Source organism: Lonchura striata, chromosome 1 (assembly GCF_046129695.1).
Source record: "Lonchura striata isolate bLonStr1 chromosome 1, bLonStr1.mat, whole genome shotgun sequence".
Lineage (NCBI taxonomy): Eukaryota > Metazoa > Chordata > Aves > Passeriformes > Estrildidae > Lonchura > Lonchura striata.
This window is the reverse complement of record NC_134603.1, coordinates 21042674-21064671: the sequence shown is the minus strand read 5'-3', so window position 1 is coordinate 21064671 and position 21998 is coordinate 21042674. Positions and strand designations below refer to the sequence as shown.

The window sequence follows — 21998 nt, the reverse complement described above, 5'->3', positions numbered from 1 at the left end:
CCCAGGTGACCAGTGTTTGGCTTCAGGCAGGTGCCTGGCTGGCCCCATCTTAGGGCCTGAACCTGATGATGCTGTGCCCAGGCAGTCAGGGTGCCTGCCCCAAGGGCATGATGCTCTTGATCTATCAGGTACCACCCACTGACAATACATTTTTGGAGTGTTTCTTCACTGAACCTTACAAACACCCAAAAGATTTCTCCTTGTGCCAGAAAATCCCAATTAAAAACAAAACAAAACCAAACCCACTTGTTACAAAAAACCAAAAAAACCAAACCTATTTCCAGAAACAAGAAAGAGCAATTCAAGAGCTCTAAAAAGTGCAAGACAATATATGGAGCACTCATAAGTTTCTCCCACAATCCCAAAGCTGTGAATACTGACTTATGCTGTCACATCCCAATTTTATCACTTTGGATTTCACAAAGAGGCAAGTAACTTGTAAATGAAGGCACGGGCTTCCCCACACTCAAAATTTTATTGAACAACACATATTTTACACACAAATGAAGTGGGAGGCATTGTACCAGACTTTGGTATCTCATACGCATTTACAGAACCTGAGCACATTGCAGTTTCATATTAGAATATTCTCTATACTACCATCATATTCACAAGACTCAAAATAAATGCTTTTTAGTACTTTCAGTGACATAATAGGTTCTATTACTCTAACAACAGACCCATTTACAGTATTTTCTCTTTCTCCCCTATCAACTCAGTATTTTCAAAAGGCACTGAGTTTTCCCTCTGAGTCCACAGTTCTCTTGCAGTTCCAGGATGTTAGTGAGGGATATCAGTTCCAGCTTTTCTCTGTATTTTCAACGTTCCACTCTGCCCTCTTCCAAGTAAGTTGTCAAATGATGCATTTTCTAGTAGGAAAAAAAATAACTGTTCCATATCCATGCTTAGTACATACTCCTGATCTTTTACAGAGACTAAAAGAACAGAGTAAATTTTGCTGCTTATTTTTACAGCAGGGACAGTTGTTCACTAGGAACAAGGCATGGACCTGTTTCATGGAACTCAGGTACCCAGGACTATGGCTGATCTGGGCTGGCAGGGAAATAATACTTGTGCTACCCCATCACTGATAACCCTGGGCTGTCAGTTTGGCTCATGCCAGGTGTATCAAGCGCAGCACAAGATACTTGCAACAGTAAGACTTACAAAAGCTCTTCCACAAATGCTGAATATTATGAAAAATTCTTGGGTTTAATAAAGCAGAACCCTTTGTCTAGCTCTTGAATATTCACTTCATCTTGGAAAAGAAGAGCCTATTTATTTGCAGATAAGCCAGGTACAGCTGAATAGCATCCCTTCCAGCCCAAGTAGCACTACAGCGCATTAGCCACTCTTCAATCACTCCATTCTCTCCATGTGGTATCAAAAAATTACAAACCGTTTTCAGGCACACAATCAAAAACCAAACAACAGTCCTTTGTAAGATGCTGCTACTCCATACTACTTCTGGTTTGGTTTTGAAATGTTTAATACCTTCTTTCAGAAGCTCTTCTGTGACAATGGTTCCAATGATTCACATCAAACACACAACCTGATGTACCTTCATACATTACTGGGTGCTTCCTTACAGCCCAAGTAGTCTGTTTGTAGCACCTCAAGGAATAATCCCTTGGTATGACACTCACCCATTCAATTCACAAGTGCAACCAAGAAGAGAGAATACCAAATCATCCAGCACAACAAGGGGAGATGGACAACACCCAGAGCTGGCTGTTTCAGTGTCAGATGATTACAAATACAACTACAGATTGCTTAATAAGGCACTTGATCAGTGAAGCACAGAAAAACAGGCAGCACAAGCCTAAGAACCAGGCATGTGGTTTTTCTCCACTGTTAACAGATGTGCCTTTTCCAGGACCATTCAAAGCCCACTGACCTATTCAGTAACAGCTGTAAGACAAGAATCACATGTATTAATCACATGTATTTGAATTAAATGCCTACCAAGACTCATCAGTTTTCCTGAGTAAATTTTTTTTGAGACAGAATCCAGGTTAATGGGGAGATTACACGTAAATCCCAGGTTTAATAATATTCTATAGTTCAGACCTCATTAAGGTCATCCCATATTCAATTATTACTGTATCTGCAACAGGATGAAACAGAAGAGTTTTTACTCTATACCAAATCTACAAACATGAAAACAGAAAACAGGAAAATAATTTATAGCAACATTTTTACATGGAGTGATACCTCAGCTGGTTTTCAGATTAAAATACCATAACATGAGGGAAAAATGCAGTTTGCTTTCTTAAAACACGACCAAAGTCTTAAAAAAGTAGTAGCATCCATTCCATGTCATTTTTAAAGACAGCATTGACATCAAGGGAATCTTAAAAAGGCCATGATTTTACAAAGCCATATAAAGTTTTTACAAATGATCCCCCTTTTTTTTCAAATGACACAGAGACAAATATATTTACTCCTCTGACAAACAACATGAAAACTGAGGAAAAATATCCCAGTACACTTCTGATTTCACAAGAGGAAATTAAGTCAACTTCACAGCATAAAGAGAGATGAGGCGAGGGAAACAGTCACCATTCATTTGCCAATTTGTCAAAAATCTGCATCCAGAGTGAAGACATTGTCCATTGTTTCTGCCATAACAGCAAAACGTTGATATTCCGAAACCCGCTTCTCAAAGAAATTTGTTTTTCCTTCCAGAGAAATATTCTCCATGAAATCAAAAGGATTTTCTACATTAAAGACCTGGGGAAGGAAAACACACTGGTGATTCTGACAGGGAAATAATGCTTTAAAACCCCACAGCAAGCAAAACTGTCAAACTCTTTCAAACTAGACCACCTCTGCCTGCAATATCCTGCAGGATCTATGGACCCCTATCTAAGCACATTCAGTACTGCCACTCCCAGGAGATCAGCCTGTGGTGAAGTTCACTTGTGCAAGGTGCTTGTTATTCTTCAAGCACTGCAGCACCTGAGCACAGCTTACGTTTCCCATTACAAACCTGCTGAGCAGCTGAAGGGAAACAAAGGCCTGAATTGTTCTTGCTCTTTTACAGTGAAGCATAGGTATGACTGCTGTGGTTTCAGCTGTCACTCACAGGAAGTCCACGTGCTAAATATGACCTGCTTCCCAGCATGACAAGGGAGTGCTTTGTGCTGGCAGTGCTCCTGGGCTGCACTGGCAGGCCAGCATCTGAGGCAACTGCATCTCTTACCTTTGAGAACCCAAGCTCCATTAGTAACCGGTCTGCCACAAATTCAATGTATTGTTTCATCAAGGTGCAATTCATTCCAATCAGACCTACAGGTAATGCCTCAGTTAGAAACTCCTAGAAGTTAAAATACAGATGACATTTAGAATAAAATTTAAGAAGAAAAAAAGGAGACAAGACACCTGTGTTTCACAGTAACATACTTTGTGATGTTTCACACTCCCCAGGAAGTTGTCTGAATAAATAACTCACATCACTAAATTCAACAAATATCTTCTGTTTTCAGTAACTGTCTGTATCTTCCTTTATTTTTAGCCTGTTACTCTGGAAAAGGCGCAAGATTTTTATCACTGCCCCTCCACTGCCTTTTTCCAATCCCCCAGAATACACTTCTGTGTAAGCTTAAGCTCCAACTTCAATAAATCTATGGACCATAGTAGTGGGAGCAGGGATAGAGCAAGAAATCACCAGTTTTCCTGGCTTCCAGCCACTACAGAATGACAGATCAGAGGGCAGTAATATATATGAGTGCTGAACCCAGTTGTGTATATTCAGGCACCAATGCATCCCTGTCAGTGCTGTGAGACAAAGCAGGAGCATTCGTAATCATCATAATAGTTAGGTAACAACAGGAATGAAAGCCAAACTAAAACAACATGACCAAACACTCAGCCATGCAGAAACCTGTGCCTGCAGAAGGGCAGCACTTCACATGAAAGAACCTGACATCAACCACAGAAAAAGCCAGAAGACAGCATGATATTTGTGGCCAGAGCAGACTCTGCTTTTCCTCAGGAGTAGGCAGAGGTGTGAATACCATAAGGAGAGACAAAGTACCTGAAAGGACAGATGTAAACAAACTCCTCTCTAAGAGACAGCTACAGTTGGACTAGATGATTATTGTAGGTCCCTTCCAACTGTAACTATTATATTCAATATCAAATATGACAGCTTTTCTTCCTTTCTGTCATTAAGGAGAAAACCAGCTGCCAGCTTCAGCTTGCCCCAGTTGTTTGATAATTGAATCAGAATGTCTCTGACTCTTATTGTCACCATTAATGAAGAGGGAAAGAATGGTATAATGCATCAGGAATCAAGCCTGAGCCAAGTATCAAACATGGAATCCCAAAAGTCAGAAGTTAATTTGTTTATTTTCACATCTCAGACTGAGCCCATGCTGTCCACAATGTTGCCACAACCAGGATTACCTGCTCAATTTCTACAGCATTAACGATGATCTCACAGACTCGCTCTTCTGACGGTCTGTTCACTAAATAATGGAACATTAGACAAGCAAAATCACAGTGCAGACCCTGAAATAAGAGAACAGTGAAAAAACAGTCAGTTTTCCCCTCTTCCCCATAGTTTGCTTTTATTTTCAGGCAGTCTCATTTGTGCTGAAGTTTCCCAGCCTCCTGCTTTTATGAAAGTCTTAATGTTATCACACGTAGTGTGGACTTGTAGTTTACAACCCAGTAACATCTCAATCACATGCTACCTGTGCCAAAATGATGTTCAGCATATTATGTTTCTCAGGTAAAATTTTTCTGAGGGCTGCTCTACTGTGAGTGATCCTACACAGAGCCTTGCTGGTCTCTTCCTCCTGTCAGGGATGATTCTGCTGAAAGACTTCTACATCAAGACCTGCAAAACTGCAAAACTACTTGCGAGTTAAAACAGGCTGTTTACTTGCTCTTTACTTTGAGATACTTGATTTAAATTCTTTCACTAGCATTTCTTCCCTTGCTGCTCCCAACAGCATTTTTAGAAAGGCAGATTCAGATTAAAGTCATGAAATCCAACATTAACAAATCATCTCTTCCCCAACTAAACTCCTCTTCTCATTTCCCTCAGCTATCCTACACAGAGCCTAGTAAACTGTGCTCCTTTCCAGGATTTCCAGAAAAGTCTCCCACCAAGGTAAGGAGACAAGCAACTCCAGACAGCTGCTCCAAGAGGCACCTCAGTTTTTCTTTAACTTGCCTGGGTACAGCATGATGATCTTGCTTCAGCTGTACCTACCACTGCCAGCCTAAAGTGTGCTACCATCTCTCCTCTCAACTGCAAGGTAGTGATTACAGCCAATAAATACCAAGAGGGCACATCCAGAGTGAAAACCAATCAGAAAGAATTTGGCAGACTACGGGGTACAAGACAATCTAATATTACCATTAACAAGGGTCAAACAAAACCTGGGGGCTGACCTACTAGAGAGGTGTTCTGCTGCAAAAGACCTGGGAGTCTCAGTGGGCAACAAGTTCATTGAGCCAGCAGTGCTCTTGTGATCAGAAGGGCCAAGCGGATTTCAGGGTGCATTGGGAAGAGTGTGGCCAGCAGGTCAAGGGAGGTGATCTTCTCCCTCTGCCCATCCCTGGTGAGGTCACAGCTGGACAGCTGTGTCCAGTTCTGGGATCCTCAATATGGAAGAGACAAGGAGCTACTGAAGAGGGTCCAGCAGAAGTCACAGAAATCATGAGGGGTCTGGAGCATCTTTTTTATGAGAAGAGAGTGCAGGAGCTGGGCCTGTTTAGTCTGAAGAAGAGAACACTGAGAGGAGATCTCATTAATGCACAAAATTATCTCAAAGGTGGTGTCATGGCTTAGGAATGGTACTCCCCAGTTCAGTGCCCCACCAAGACTCTCCCAAACCACTTGCTTGCTCCCTGCCCTAACCAAGACACCCCTGGCTTCCCTTGCCCCTTCCTGGTCTGTGAATGGAGGCACAAAAGGTGAAAATCACAGGATGGATTAGAATCATTTACTGGAAACAAGAAGATAATGAAAAGAATAGTAACAGCATTATTAACAACAAAATGTGTAAGATGAAGCTATTTACATGAAAAACCCATGACAAATACCCACCTGCTCTTCCCAATTACATTTTTTTCCCACTGGAAGGAACACCCTTCTTAAAAGCAGGAGAGGGAGTTCCTTTTCTCCACCCCTGTCAATGACCTGAGATGATACCCAGTAACATTAGGGTCTTAGCCACACAGCTCCAGTCTCTAACCCTTCACAACTACTGCAAAAAAATAACCCTCTCTTTGGCTGAAGCCAGGACAGGTAGGTGCCAAGAGAATGATGACAGATTCTTTTAAGTGGTGTCCAACAACCACTGGATGAGAAGCAATGGCTGTAAACCAGGATGAGGAGCAATGTAAACCACTGGATGAGGAGCAATGGCTGTAAACTGTAAAAAAAAACACAAGATGTTTCACCTCAATATAAGGAAGAACTTCATGTTGAGTGTGACAGAGCACTGGAACAGGCTGCCCAGGGTGACTGCAGAGTCTCCCTCTCAGGAGACATTCCAAACCCACCTGGACATGCTCCTGTGTCACCTGCTTCAGGTGACCCTGCTTGGCAAGGCAATTGGACAGGATGATTTCCAGAGGACCCTTCCAACCCTAACAATTCTGTGAAAACTTTTTTGGAAAGGCTATAAAATCCTTGTGATTAAGGTCATGAAATAGCCCTGAAGTAATGTAATTTGGGAAATATCCCCACCTCTAGTGACCACATTAGCTGCCTGCTGCAAGGCTTCCCATGGCCTTATCCAGGGCAATATCACCAGCAGGATGCAGGACATGCCTGGCTTCTCCATTAACTGGTGTGCTCTGCTGACTGGTGCTCCCACCAGTTTTGCACCTTTAAGTATCAGAGATGCACCAGCTCAAGAACAGCCTGGGAACAGAGCCAGCAGCTCAAAAAACACATTGAGAGTTGATAATTTATCTGTCCAGGTGCATCAAAAAACCAGTTTGTAGTTTTCCATTGTGGATTCTTTTTACTGCCACTAGGTTTCAACGCAGGTGCTCTGTGCACCAAGCTTTAACCTTCACAACAGCACTGCAGTTGGAATTATGCCAGCAGAGCTCAAAAAAATTCAGTCTTTTGGTGCTTGACTGCAGAAAAGTACAGTTACATGCACTCACCTGCAAGTGATCCTTGTAACAAACAAATCCTGCCTCACTCAAATGGATCGGTTCATGATGACTCACAGAAGATACAAGGAAGTTGAAGGCTGAAGAACGACTTGTTTTTCCTTGCTAATCATACGACTTTATTCAAAAGTGTCTTTTAAAGACATATCATGTTCTCATTTCAAAGCAATTTATCTAACATATGAAAATCACCTCCATTATAAAAAAGCTCTTTACACATTAAGACCAGCTCTGCTAAGTTACAACCACTAGTATGTTTATACTGCATACAAAACTGGTCTTTCTACTTTTTCAGTGCTGACAGCAACGTAAGTAGTGCAGTGCACAGTCCCCAGCCATAAACAACAGCTGCCAACTTGCAGGGAGCAAGGAAAAAGGAAGGAAGGAAGCAGTGAAAAGAAGGGGCCCTTGTAAACACATGGTCTGTCGTATCTGGTGTGCAGACACCTCTCATCTAAAGCTAAGATTCACTCTCCTCAAAGGCAGATCTGTAGTTGCCCCTCCCAGGAGATTCTACTGCTGTGCAGCAACACAAGACCATGGAGAGGAGTGGTATCTGCTGCTTCCGCAGCAACCTGCCACAACTGCCTCAGTGATGGATGCAGGTGGCTGTATGAAGCTTTGGAGGTGGGGAGTGGTACTTGGAGGCCACCTGAACCTGCCTGAAGTAGCTGAAGCACAGCAAGTCTCAGAGTCACACACTATCCAGGTCCTTGCTCCAGCCAGCCCCCTGCTACAGCTGGGGACCATGCAATTCCACCCCACTCCTTGAGCAGCTGGGCCTTTGCCTCCTTTCACAGCAGAGGAAAACAAGCATCCCCTTCAATCTAAAAAATCCATTTTTGCTAATACTATATACATTGGTGTGCTGGTTTTGGCTGGTGTGCTGTTTTGGGGTAGGGTTGGTGTTTTTCAAGTATGGTATGGGTCTGTGTTTCGGATTTGTGCTGAACACAGGGTTGGCAATATAGAGATGTTTTTGCTATTGCTGAGCAGGGCTTTACACAGAGCCAGGGTCTTTTCTGCTTCTCACACTGCCACCCAGGTGAGGAAGTTGGGGGTGCATGGGACATTGGGAGGAGACACAAAACCTGTCCTGAGCCGAGATGGGTAACTCAAACTGACCAAAGGGACATTCCAAACCATGTGACATTCAGTATGGGGAAACAGAACATTCAGACCATGTGACATTCAGTGAGGGGAAGAAGGAAGAAGGAAGAAGGGGGGAGTGTTTGGAGTAATGCCATTTGCTTTCCCAAATTACTATTGCATATGATGGGCCCTGCTCTCCTGGAGATGGCTGAACACCTGCCTGCCCGTGGAAAACAGTGAATTAATTCCTTGGTTTGATTTGCTCAGGTGTGTGACTTTTGGTTTCCCTATTAAACTGTCTGCGTATCAACCCATGAGTTTCCCAGCTTCTACCTTTCCAATTCTCTCCCTGATACTACTGGTGGAGGAGTGAGAGAGTGGTTGCATGGGGTTTGATTGCTGGCTGGGGTTAAATCACAAGTGGGACACCAGTATTTATGTTTACTCCCTTTAAAAAAGGGTACTGCTGCTGAGGGACCCAGCAGCACCCATACTTTAAGTTCATCAGTGCTGTTTGCTGGATATAAAACTGGCTGGATGGCCAGGCCAAAAAACATGGTAAGAATTAAATGCAGTTGGTGGCTGGCCACAGGCAGGGTTCCCCAGGGATCAGTTATGTTATGTTAGCTATATATGCATGTTATATATATATATGTATATAACACACACACACATATATATATATATGTGTATGTTACTGGCCTGAGTGGCCAGTCCTGTTTCATAGCTTTATCAGTGGTAAAGTGCATTGAGTGCACTCTCAGTCAGTTTGCAAAAGATACCAAGTTTGGTAGGAATGTTGATCTGCTGGAGGCTGGGAAGGCAGAGGGATCTGGACAGGCTGGATCAGTGGACTGAAGGCAATGGTATGAGGTTCCACAAGGCCAAATACCAGGTCCTGCACTTGTGCCACAACAACCCCATGCAGTGCTATAGGCTTGGGCAGAGTGGCTGGAAAGCAGCCCAGTGGAAAAGGACCCAAGGGTGCTGACTGAGAGCAGCTGAACATGAGCCAGTGTGTGCCCAGGTGACCAAGAAGGCCAACAGTGTCCTGGCTTGTGTCAGGAATAGCGTGGCAAAAGGACCAGGGCAGCGATTGTACTCGGCACTGGTGAGGTCATAGCTCTTGAATCCTGTGTTCAGTTTTGGGCCCCTCACTACTAAAAGGACATTGCTGTAGCAAGTCCAGGGAAGGGCACCAAAGCTAGTGAAGGGTCTGGAGCACCAGTCTTAGGAGGATTAGCTGAGGGAGATAGGAGTGTTCATGCTGGAGAAAAGGAGGCTCACGGAGACCTGAGCTCTCTTCAACTGCCTGAGATAAGGTTGTAGTGAGGTGTGGGTTGCCCTCTTCTCCCAAGCAACAGGACAAGAGGAAATAGCCTCAAGTTGCAAGGAAATAGCCTCAAACAGGGGATTAGATTTGATATTACAAAAAACTTCATGGAAATTGTGGTCAAGGGAAGTGGTTGAGCCACCATCCCTGAAGGTATTTAAAAGATGTGAATGTGGCACTTAGGGGCATGGTTTAGGGGTGGACTTGGCAATGGCAGGTTAACAGTCTGATTCGGTGATCTTAAAGGTCTTTTCCAATTTAAATGATTCTATGATTCTGTAATTTTTGGTAAAAGTCTGCTTCTTTCCCCTTCCTCTGATAAGACTATGGGTTCTTCATAAATATAATTGTACCCATGCCCTGGAAACTCACTTTTCTTCCCAAACAGTATGTAGGATATACAACATTACCTCATCTCTGCTAATAAGTTCATTGGAGAAAGTCAATCCAGGCATCAGACCCCTCTTCTTCAGCCAAAATATAGCAGCAAAGGAACCCGAAAAGAAGATGCCTTCCACTGCAGCAAATGCAACCACTCTCTCACCTGTTTAACATAACACATTTTTCATTAGACACAAATTGCTCTATTGCTCATCAGCAAGAGGCACCATTTGCATCAGACAGTGATGCTGGAGAAAAGCAATCCCCTTTGCAGCACCAAATGCTATCTTTGACCACATCTGTCAGCAGATGGGTCTACACACCCCACAGCACTCAGCCAGAGGCAACCCCAGCAGAGCTGAAGAACCAGGGCACCCACTGAAACCGCCACAGGTCCGAAGCAAAAGAAGGTAGTTGTCCAAAGTGACCGAGACATTAGTACTCCATTATCTCTTTCTCCTGAAAGCCAGGAAAGCAGCTGTGTACCTGACAGCAAAACTGAGAAAAGTGCCAATCTCTTCTAACTTAAACAAAAAACCCTACACCACAATTTCTTCTTCTTGGGAATCTACATAAAACCATATATTCTTAAAAGAGCACATATTCTTAAAAGAATGAAAGTCTACAGAATATAAGTCAAGACACAAATAACTACTTGTGTTATTCCATGTTTAATCATAGGAAAGCAAGGCATTATTGATCCCAGTTCTCCCTGTTCTCTACATGAACGTATTTCTTCAGACTACAAGACCATCTAACTGTTTAGTGAAGCCACACCACTACATGTACACTACTTAAACAACTTCACAGGCTTATTGTGTACATTCTGACATGAAGCACTTTGGTACTAAGTTCTGGTGCCTTTTCCCAATAAGAACTGCATAGAATTTTGTTTAAAAAATAACCCAAAGTAGTCAGATGTCCCACTTCCTCTATGAGATACAAATGTCCACTGCTGGCTCATCTGAAGAAATTCAGATTAGGAAAAAGCACAGAGAGCAATACCAACTTACAAGTATCAGAGTAGTTATTAAAGAAAGAATATTTCTGGCAACACTAAAAATCTTGTAGGTTACTGCTATAGAGGAATGGAGAAAGGCTGCTTAAAAATATAGGTTTAATGAAGCAGAAGACTGATTACTTATTTGGATAAAATGCATTAAGTTTGGGGGCAGGGAGCAGGGGGCACACTGCTTTTTGAGTAAGGGAACTTTCTGATTCCTGGCACACCCTACACTGCTGGGAGCCAAACAAAGGGAGATGAAGGGATTTCACACACAGCAAGCAAAGCCAGACTGGGGAGGCAGTGGGAGCTCCAGGACAGAGCAATGTACAGCTACAAAATAGAACCCCTCTCAAATAAGAGCTGTGAACAGATGCTGCTAAAGAATGATGTTCAGATTTATTTTGTTCACCAGGCTGAATCTCTCTATCTCTTGCACTTTCTCAAAATATAGAGGATGTTTACTTTAAAAAAATTCACCAGAGTGCACTCATTATGCATTTCAGCTACAGAAAACCCTTCCAAGTCAACACTGTAAGAATGCAGAACATTTCTAAAGATGCCCTACACCATGCTGATGGAAGCTGAGCCACTGTACCAGCTCTGAAATGAGATACAAAAATTAGAAACCCAGTCCAAACAGCAAACCAGAAACACCAGAAATAGATGGTTCTTGAATCTTTTTTGTCCAGGCTCAGTCATGCCTCAGTTACAAAAAAACACCAAGGATTCCTCTATAGGAACATGAACACAGAAAATACCTGGACTTGCAAGAACTTCGCCTGTCCAGTTCTGAACACTGAGTGAAAAATAAGAACCAACTAGAAGAAAACTAGAATGTAAGGTCTACAAGCAAAAATTGAGGAAACCAGGGTTATTCAGTATAAAGACAAAAAAACCAACAAAAAACAAAAGACAGAGCATTTTTCATAACATGATTTAAGGGAGCACTGCCATTTCTTTATTTCTCTACCTGAAGATAAAAACATATATGCTCACTAAACCAGAGACCCACTACATCTGTGGAGAATTTCATTTCATGTTCCAGGGGTGCAGCTTACTCACAGACAGTCAGTTTGTGATACACAATAGAAACAAGTTTATAAAAAGCTACACACCAAAAGTGGATTCTCTGTCTTCAATCCACTTCAGAGCCCAGTCTGCTTTCTTCTTAACACAAGGCATTGTTTCAATAGCATTAAATAAGAAATCCCTATAGAAGAAAATGAGACAAAACATCAAAATAGTGATTTAGGTAAATGTATGCTGGTTGTCCCTTCCAGCTCCACCAGACAGAGGATCCCATTATGCAAGGCCCTCAACTAACCCAAGTAAGAGAACATTCCCAGCCCAAAGAGGTGATGATCTGTCCTATTTTTGTCTGGGAGAGAGTTTATTTTCTTCCTAGTTGCTTGTACAGTTCTGTGTTTTATATTTAGAATGAGAATTATGTTGATAACATACTGATGTTTTCATTGTGGCTAAGCAGCGTTTACACAAAGTCCAGGACTCTTCAGCTTCTAACCCTACTCCACCAGTGAGCAGGCTGGGGGGAACAGGAAGCTGTGAGGGGACACAGTCAGGACAGCAGATCCCAAATTGCCAAATGGATATTCCATACAATGTCATGCTCAGAATACAAACTAGGGAAAAGCTGGCCGGGGCTTTTGGGAACTGGCTGGGTATCAGCCAGCAGGCAGTGAGCAACTGCATTGGGCATCACTTGTTTAGTACTATTTATTATTATTATTATTATTATTATTATTATTATTATTTTCCTGTCCTATCCAGCTGCCTTTACCTCAAAACACCAGTTCTACTTGTCTCCCTGATTCTCTCCCACCCCACTGGGCCCGGGCAGGCAGTGAGTGAATTGCCGTGTAGTGTTAGCTGCCTGCCAGATTAAACCACAATGTGATCTGCGATAAAAAGAGCAGAGGGAGGCAAATGTGCAGAAAGCAGCATCTCCAAGGGCTCAGGAAAGGAAGGCTATGAACAAACTCATCCCATCCCAGGAGTGCTCACACACCAGATCACAGTCTCTTTCTCAATTGAAGCCAGCTACTTCAGCCTATCCACAGAGCAAAACCTCATCTTGCCCAACTCCACAAAAGAAACTGAACAAGTTCCACATGCACAGACTCTGTTCCTATGCTGAAAACCTGAAAGGAAACCTTTCAGTCCTCCCACCATCATCAACACATGACGATGGGAAAGCAAGCTCTGCCTGACCATCACCATGGTGGAGTCTCTGTGGGAAAGTGCTGCTTTTCAAATGTATTCTGTTTGGACTAGGAAGTTCTTCAGACAAAAAAGGTGAACTCAATAATTCAAAAATAAGCAGTTCAAATTGTATTAAAAAGCACTGACAACAAAAAGGCTGAAAGGATGCAATACATTGATTGTTGCATATTAGAAACCACTTTAATCATGAGCACTCAATTTCCTCAGGCTGATCCTTTGCTGATGTAAGAACAAGTACTGCAGGAGCACGATAACCTCAAGGAGCTCATCTAACCTTTAACATTTCACACACTCCATGCTTCCAGCAATAAAAGATTTATACAGATATTAACTAACCTTCTGATACTCCCACAATAAGCCTTGGTCAGTAATACTCCTCTCCATTTTGGGGGTCAGACATGCAGGCCTTGAAAGCTTCCCCCAGAAAGACAGTATGAGAACAGGAGACAGCTGCCATGCTGCCCTACAATCTGGCACTGGCTTCAGCGACAGATTTCCCACAGGTTTGTAACACATCCAGAGGTTTACCTTTTCTTGGGATCTTTGATGTAGGTGTCTATGAGCAAGCTGTACATCTCTGAGTGAACATTCTCAATGAGAATCTGAAAGCCATAGAAACAGCGAGCTTCTGGGATCTGCACCTCCTGACTAAAACGTGCCACCTGCCAAAACCAGAAAGCATGCAGTTAGTACAAGAAAACAATCCTGCATGACACTACTCTGAGCTCAACAGGAGAGATATCAGATCTCTGCTACAGACACAGGATGGGAGCAGTTCTGCCCTACTTTGTTCACAGATATGTCAATAAGATAGTTGTGGTGCAGAGGAAAATAAAGCAGGCTAGCCAGAAGTAAATACATCTAAGAGCTGAAGCATGAGGGCACATACACAGGAAAAGAACAGCAAAATAATGCAGTATTAAATACTTAGTACTGAACAAAGCCTCAGACTTTGTGTTCATCATTAAAAATATAAACAGCATGACATAAGGCATGTTAATGCAATACATGCACATATACACTGCATGTTATAAACATTCAAATATTCGAGATTTAAACTGGGCGTTTGCAGACAAATACCACTGCTAACCTGTGATGAGATATTCTCCAGCCCAGAACAGATATCAGCAAGAAGAATTCCTCATCTTTTTAGCAGCACCCACCTGCAGCCCTAAGAGATTCTAGGATGCTGCTCAGTGAGAACAAAACAGATTTTACTAAAATGAGGAATACATGGTACAGCCATGGTCTGTATTCCTTACTTTTCAATTAACATGAGTACAGAAAAATATGGGGTTACATTAATTCATTCAGAAATGCACATCCCACAGCCAAGCAGGGGCTGAATGTAAAAACAGTGTTCCAGAGTGATGTGATTTGGAGCCCTGATGACCACAGCTGACCCAATTTAACCCAAACACTGTTCCCAGATGAACAAGCTGTTTGTTCCACTTGAAAAAGGTGAGATGGAAAGAAAAAAAGTACACATTTAAAAAACCTATGAATTAATGTGAAAAAGCCGAAATGGAAAGTTAATAAGATAATAACATGACTAAGTATTCAAGCACTCTGTAAGTCTTTCTCACCAGGTTTTCATTTACAATTCCATCACTGGCTGCAAAAAATGCCAGAACGTGAGAGATAAAGTATTTTTCATCTGCTTTCAGCTTGTTCCAGTGAGGAAGGTCCTTTGACAAATCAACCTAATGAAAAGAAAAAGGAAAACATTGTCCTTTTGCATTTGTCATTCTGTAAAAACAAGCAGCCCAGTCAAGTGACTGAAGCAGAGTTTTGGCATTTGCTTTCAAATCTTTACATGCAGGGAATTTAATTGCTTGTGACTGTAAAAGACAACAGAAACACTGCAGAACTGTTGTTTCTCTCTGCAACAATAACATCATGTACTTGTTTCACAGTTTACACTTTTGTAATTTGGAATAAAAATTGGTGTTTATCGAATAAATAAAAGTGATTTTGAAAAGCCTTAGTATCTTTCTGTCACAAGTATGAACACACACCAATAACCAGACCTCATTCTGAGACACTTGAAATAAATGCTGATACCCCAGGAAAGCTATACCAAGCATGCCAAAAGATGGACTAAGGGGACTTCTGCCTTTGACAGGTGTTCAGCCTTCATGTTGTCAAAGAATGGTATGAAGCAAATGCTGTGCAACTGCTCTTGTCTATCAGACCAAACCCCAGCCATGAGAGAAAACCACAGCTTCCTTCACATGGTACTTTTTTGTTTGTTTGTAGGTTTTCTGAACCAAAACAGCACTAACGCAGAGTTAGATCTGAAAAATGCAGAAGACCTACAGATGTTAGGACAGTGTAAGAAGGAACCAGCAACATAGTAAAAGGGAAATGCTGGTAAGGCAGGAGTTGGAATGCTTTTTCTTTAATGGTTTAAATGAAGATCTGCTGCAACAGAGCAGCAAGCTGCCCAGCCAAGTAATGAAATACCACCTCCACAAACATCAGTTCCTCATCATCCCATGATGCTTTCTGGTCTGTTTAGAGCCTGCCAGTGCTTTCAACTTACTCCTCTGCAGTTGCAGACCACTGCCCACAGACAAGCTCAGGTCTAGCTAACCAGCAACCGCGGGGAAAAACTTGGAGCTTGCACTGCAACATGGGGCAAGCACCTCACCAGGACAATCAGGAGTCAGCTAAACACATTTTCAGCAAAACTAACACTATCTGTCTGGAAATTTAGGTACCTAATATTAAGGAACAGCATGAAATTTCCCACAGCATCTTACTCCTTACATCAGGAGTCAGTTGCAGGTTCTGCAGGTTCAGAGACCACAGCACGGTAGGAGCTATCTGACCATGAATTAGAGCAATCTGACTTAGGATTTCTCCATAACCAGAGAAGCACTCCAGGACACAATTCCACCTCATCCTAAATTAAGCACCTACACCAGTCTGCTGAATCACCCTGTGGAAGCAGCTTGCTTTCCACTGTCAATGAAGGGAGTTCTACTTTGGTACTGGCACCTGATGTTTGATGAAATTAACTCCAACCTTTGCAACACAGAAGCCAGCAGCAGAGCTAGGAAAGATGTGCCAGGACCTCAGTGGTCTGACTGCCTTTTGCCAACCTACTGGCCCAGGGCTCACCTCTTCTGCTGTCCAAAAGGAGGCCTGAGCCTGCTTATACATCTTCCATATGTCTGGATACTGGATTGGGAAGATGACGAACCGGCGGTGATTTTTTCTGAGTAGAGGCTCTTCATCAAGGTCGGAGCCATTTTCAGCAGCACTTGATGAGCTCTGAAAATAAAGCACAGCTCTGGTTAAAGTTACCACTATTTACTCCTCCTCCTCACACTATCCCGAAAGTGTGGTCTGAAGTTGAGCCGTGTCACAGAGACACTCACCTGGTCCCCTGGGGTACGTGTGCCCTCGCCCTCCATCAGCGCTGCCCACTCGCCCGGCTCTACCCAGCACAGCTCTCACCAGCCCACAGCCCCCTCCCAGCCCTGCTGGCGCCAGGAAATGCCTGTGTGCCACAGACAAAGCCTTCTGCAGCACTGGGGGGAAGTCTGCCCTGGAGACATCACCCACTGCGGTCCCACACGCAGGGAGACACAAGCACAGCTGCCACCAGCACAGCTCCACCACGCTCACTGCCCAGGCACCTCCAGCCATTAGGACCTGATGGACTGCCTTAAAAAAGCCATGAGACCACGGTAACTAATCCTAATTGACAGAGGACAGCCCTGTGCCACAGCGAGTCTCAATGGAGGTTTGTGTATGCAATCTGTGAGGGCAGCCCACACAGCAGCATGGGTCTGGAGGCTGCCCTGGAGGCTCTCCCTTGATACGAACTAACTTGGCTCTTCTCAGCAGCTGGCAGCAGGAAATCCTCTGCCTGGAGTCACCCATCTCCACACTGACCTTTCTGTGTGGGCTTCCAGAGGACATCTGTGCACAGCTCCTCCTCAGAGAGTTCTAGCCCAGCTGAGCTGGGGAGCTGGGGACAGCTGATATTTAGGAAACAGGCCAGAGAAAAGTAGCAGAGAGGGCACCTGACCAGGGCCTTCACCACACCTCTGGCTGGGGACATCTGCTCCCAGGATCAATCCCTGCATCCCTGCAGACATGTCACCAAACACTACTAGAAACAACTGCTGTGAAGAGCTGTCAGGACAGCATGCTGCAACCTCTGCAGAAGGGCTGGGGAGTCACACTGATCAGAAGTTCAGCAAGCAGGATGCCTTTCTGGGTTGGTTCCAAGATCCCACTGACACTGCTGTAGAGTGGCAGCGTACGCCACAGGCAGCATACAAGGTGTCCCATATAATACAGCAGAGAGGGGGAGCTGAAGGTTTTGAACACTATTATTTCTACCTTCCAGAGGTATCTGTAAGTCCTTTCCCTACCCAGTCTGATTTTAACTACTCACATAATAAAAAGCATTCCTTTACTTCAATTTGGAAAATATTCTCAAATAAATAATGCTATTCAGATTTTTAAAAACAAACAAAACCCAAACATATGTGCACACTGCATAGCTGGCATAGATACCCCAGATACCCCCAGTGAATACATCACTGAAACATGTTACAATTACAATTCTACCCTTTTATTCTATTTTAAAATATTATCCAATTACATGATATAGATTTCATAATCTTGCAGAATCTCTGATAATGGCCATGAGAGTTGAAGACCTTTTTTACTTCCCAGGACATAGATGATTACAGTAACTCACTGGAATTGGGAGAATTTGGGGTTGGCAGGTTCAGCATCTTGTCTTAGCACACACCTGCTCAGGGCCCAGCATCCAGCCAACTCCATCTGGTTTTGTACCAGCTGACATCCTTGCAAATGGAAACACTGCAAAAGTCTTCCCTGTTATCCCAGCCACTGCTGGCTCATGGGCAGCTTGTTGTCCTGCAGGACCCCCAGATCCTTCTCCACAGAGCTGCTTTCCAAACAGGTCACCCCCATCCTGTATTGGTCCCAGGGTTATTCCTCCCCAGACCTGTATCTGTCTTTGCTGAATTTCAGACTATTCCTCTCCCCATCTCTCCAGCCTGCCCAGGTCCTTCTGAAAGACTGCCTGGCCCTCTGGGGTATCGGCTGCTCCTCCCAGCTTTGTGCCACCACTGAACTTGCTGAGGAGGCTTTTGCCCCTTTCATCCGAGTCACTGATGGATAAGTTAAAGAATACTGAGCCCAGCATTGAACCCTGGGGGACACAACCAGTGACAGCCCTGAAACTAGACCAGTGCTCAATCCACCACACCATCCACTCATCCAGCTCACACTTTCTGAGCTTGACTATGAGGGTACCATGGGAGACATTGGCAAAAGCCTGGCTAATGCCCACGCAGACAAAATCCATGCTCTCCCTTGTCTATTCAGCCAATTGTCCCATCACAGAAGGTAATCAGATTGGTTAAGCACAAGTCCCCTTTGGTGAATCCATGGTGGCTACTCCTTAATAACTGTCTTGTCTTCACATGTGTAAATGGACTGCAGGATGAGCCATCCCATCATCTTTCCAAGGATTCAGGTGAGGCTGGCTGGACTGCAGTTTTAAAAATGGTACTAGTATCTTGTTAAATAGGTGGTTTTGGTTGTTTGGGGTTTTTTAATTTTAAAAAAGGAAAGGTCAGTCACAGAGGCTACGCCATACTGGAACCTCCTGCTCAACCTATATCCCACCTCCCTTATCACCTTCAGGGGTTCAGAGGAGTTTTACAGGCAGGCTCTGTGAAAGGAGCCTTTCACAGGCTCTAAATTGGCAGGCAGGCAGTGGCTACAAGACAATCCCATCTTCTCTCAGTTTCAAGGTGTGTGGCACATTCTGATCACTGCTGAGGCTTCTGAACAGTCACCACCTTGTGCTGAAGGAGCACAATGCATTCCCTGACTGGCCTTCCTGGATCCAGGGACACTGGCAGGAGTGTGAGAGACAGGAGAAGGTACAGGTCAACATTACCTTCAATCTGCACCCCAGATCTTTTTCTTAATGCTATGATAGTGCATAAAACAGTCATTCACCATAATGACAAAGGGCACCCAGTTTATAATATGTACATGCTTAGTTCTGTTGAGACAACACGATCCAAACACATAAAAGAGGTGAAGCTGGTGGGCATGGGCCAACCCTTGCACCAGCAGGGTCAACCAGATGAGGTTTCACTACCTCCAAAGATGGAGACTACACAGCCTCTGTGAACAACCTGTGCCAGCAACTGAGCACTTTCAGAAAAAACAATTTTTTTCTCATACATAAATGTAATGTAACCTCATACTTCAGTGTGTTACAAATGCCCCTAGTCTCACCATGGGGCACCACTGAGAAGAGCCTGGCTCTGTCTCCTTTATTCCCTCCACTAAATATTTTCACCTACTCACAAAATCCCCTGGAGTCTCCTCCAGAGTGAACAGTCCCAGCACTCATGGCCTCTCTTTGTATAACATCTTAATCATCAGCCCTTTGCTGGACACACTCCAGTACATCATATTCCAGTTATTCTGCAACTGTGAGAGACAAGCTCTTCTGGTGATGACAATAAAGCAAATGGACAACAAAAACTGTTTAGGGGTACTGAAACACCTTCCATTAACTTCAAATTCAACAAACTAGGAAATAATTAACAAACAAGGAAACAAACTAGGAAATAACTAACACATATACACACCCATCACCCCACAGCTACAGCTGCTGGGCTACATGTGCAAGCATTGCAGTTACATGCCCTACATCAGCTGTAGGCAGGTACAAAGCTAAAGGTGCTGGCAGAGCCAGCAGTGTGATGCGGAACATACACTCAATGGTATGCGACCCTGAACCCTCACACACCCTAGTAAGAAGCTGCATTTGCATCCCACGAGCTTCCAAAGCATTCAGGCCAGCCCTGGGCAGCACAGGTCATGCCAGCAGTGAGACTGGGAAGAGCACCACCACTCCTGAGATAGATGGCTTGCACTGCACAGCGTCTGAGGAGCACAACACCTGCTGGTTCCACGTGCTGGAGGGGATCCAGGACTACCACGCACTTCACTATTCCAGGGGAATATGCACGTCACTGTTCCAGGGGACACAGTAAGGCGTTTCTTACACTTGTATTTAACATGGCACACCTGGTTTTGGGTACTTGAGAACTGATGAGACACAAGGGTTCAGGAAGAACACGTTCGTTTCCCTGTCATGGTGATGCTTTCTCCTCGCACACCTCAGACTGGTTTAGCAAGGTTACACTGGGGCGACACCAGAACGTAGCTCAGACGCCTCCCGGGGCAGACCTTCCCGGTCCATAGGGCCTGGGAGGCCGGGAACAACACCAACACCCACAGCTGCCGCCACAGCAGCTCGGGCCAGAGGACGAGCTTTGCCTTCGCGGTCCCGGCAGCCGCAGAACCCCCGGGCGGCAGCGCCCGGCCCCGGCCCGCATCTCCGCCGGTGCTGCCAGCGCTCCCCGCGGCCCGAGCGGCCCTGCCGAGCCCGGCGGGACAAGGGCGCGGGGGGACGGCTCCGTGTCCCCTGCAGGGCCGTCCGGAGCAGCGCTCCGGCGCCCGGCGTCTCCCCGGCGCCCGGGGTCTCCCCGGCGCCCGGGGTCTCCCCGGCGCCCGGGGTCTCCCCGGCGCCCGGGGTTCCCCGCGCCGCCGCCGCCGTTCTCGGAGCCCCCGCCCGGCCCGGCCCGGCCCGGCCCCGCTCCCCGCCCGGCCTTACCCGCTCCGGGCCCGCCGCCTCGCCCCGGCGCTCGCCCATGGCCGGCGGGACCCGGCCGCGGGCAGCGGCGGCGCAGGAAGGGGGAAGAGCCGTGGCGAGGCCGCTCCGCCCCCGAGGGCGCCGCAATTGCACAACAAACACAGCGTGCAGGCGCCGCCGGGCCCGTCAGCGACAGCGCTGCTGGACGCTTGTTCTTCTCCCTTGCCAGCAGAGAGAGCTTCAAAGGATTCGGGTGTTCCCCTTCCAGAAAGGTAACTTTCGCTGCTGCTTTAAGAATTCGTGCGCCGTTAAGAACTTTGGGTATTTTTTTTAAAGGCACCTGGCTGCCACAGCGACAGAGACTTCCCCTCTCCATTCCCAAGCACGGGAAGGTGGAGTCAGGCCAGCTGGGCTCCTCTGGACCGCATCTTTTCCTGGTTTAATGCCTTGTGAGAGACGCCCAAGCCTAGCCAGGGCAGGGGATAAGAAAATTCCGTGGCGAGATCTGTGACTAAGCACAAGAACAGCTCTGGTTTTCTTACATGGAGTTTTCTGAGGAACAGAAACACATGCCTGAGCAGCAAGTGACTTAAAAGCACAGCAGGAACGCAGAAAAAGTAAATGAAAAAACGTGTATTCACATTAACAATATCTGCTGTTACCTGAGTACTGTTATTTCTGAGACATCCTTGAAATTTTATTTCCCAGAGATACTTAGACAAGCTGCTTAATCTTTACACCCAACAACAGCTCCACTCATTTCAAGTACATGGACTAGCAAGGATTCCAGTTTTTTGTCCAGAGCAATTAGAGCAACACTGACTGATGTAGAGCAACCCCAACTGACCCATTTACAGACAGATTCTATTGCTGTTTGTAATACAGAATTTGCTCGTGGTTTAAAGGGAGAGATGCACAAATCTGTGGAACAAAAGCCGACAAGCAGCAGACTACCCATATTAAATGACACTGACTGGTCTACCAGTTGTCTTAGCCCCAAACTCTGATTGTCCTAGCCACTGTTTCAGAGTTCCCTAAATAAAGAAATGCCCTGTCCTGCCAGGGATGAAGATCTACCATAAATTAATATAATTAGTAATAGAAAATTGTTCAAGTATTTGGAG

General features: G+C 44.9%; 1 protein-coding gene across 1 annotated transcript; it reads right to left on the bottom strand.

Moving 5' to 3' along the window:
• Positions 1-456: 456 nt before the first annotated feature.
• Positions 457-21195, bottom strand: RRM2B (ribonucleotide reductase regulatory TP53 inducible subunit M2B). The gene is made up of 9 exons (XM_021529440.3): positions 20896-21195; positions 16326-16478; positions 14786-14902; positions 13728-13861; positions 12074-12168; positions 9982-10115; positions 4411-4515; positions 3206-3319; positions 457-2733 (listed from the first exon to the last, which is right to left on the bottom strand). Exons 1-9 carry the CDS (start codon positions 20932-20934, stop codon positions 2581-2583), a joined length of 1044 nt encoding a protein of 347 aa, XP_021385115.2. The 5' UTR covers positions 20935-21195; the 3' UTR covers positions 457-2580.
• Between the last annotated feature and the right edge of the window lie 803 nt (positions 21196-21998).

Coding starts and splice junctions, on each gene's coding strand:
- RRM2B (XM_021529440.3), bottom strand. CDS start 20,934: ATGGGCGAGCGCCGGGGCGAGGCGGCGGGCCCGGAGCGG. Junction 16,479..20,895: donor AGGCGGCGGGCCCGGAGCGG/GTAAGGCCGGGC, acceptor CTTTATTTTCAG/AGCTCATCAAGTGCTGCTGA. Junction 12,169..13,727: donor ATCAAAGATCCCAAGAAAAG/GTAAACCTCTGG, acceptor TTTCTTCTATAG/GGATTTCTTATTTAATGCTA.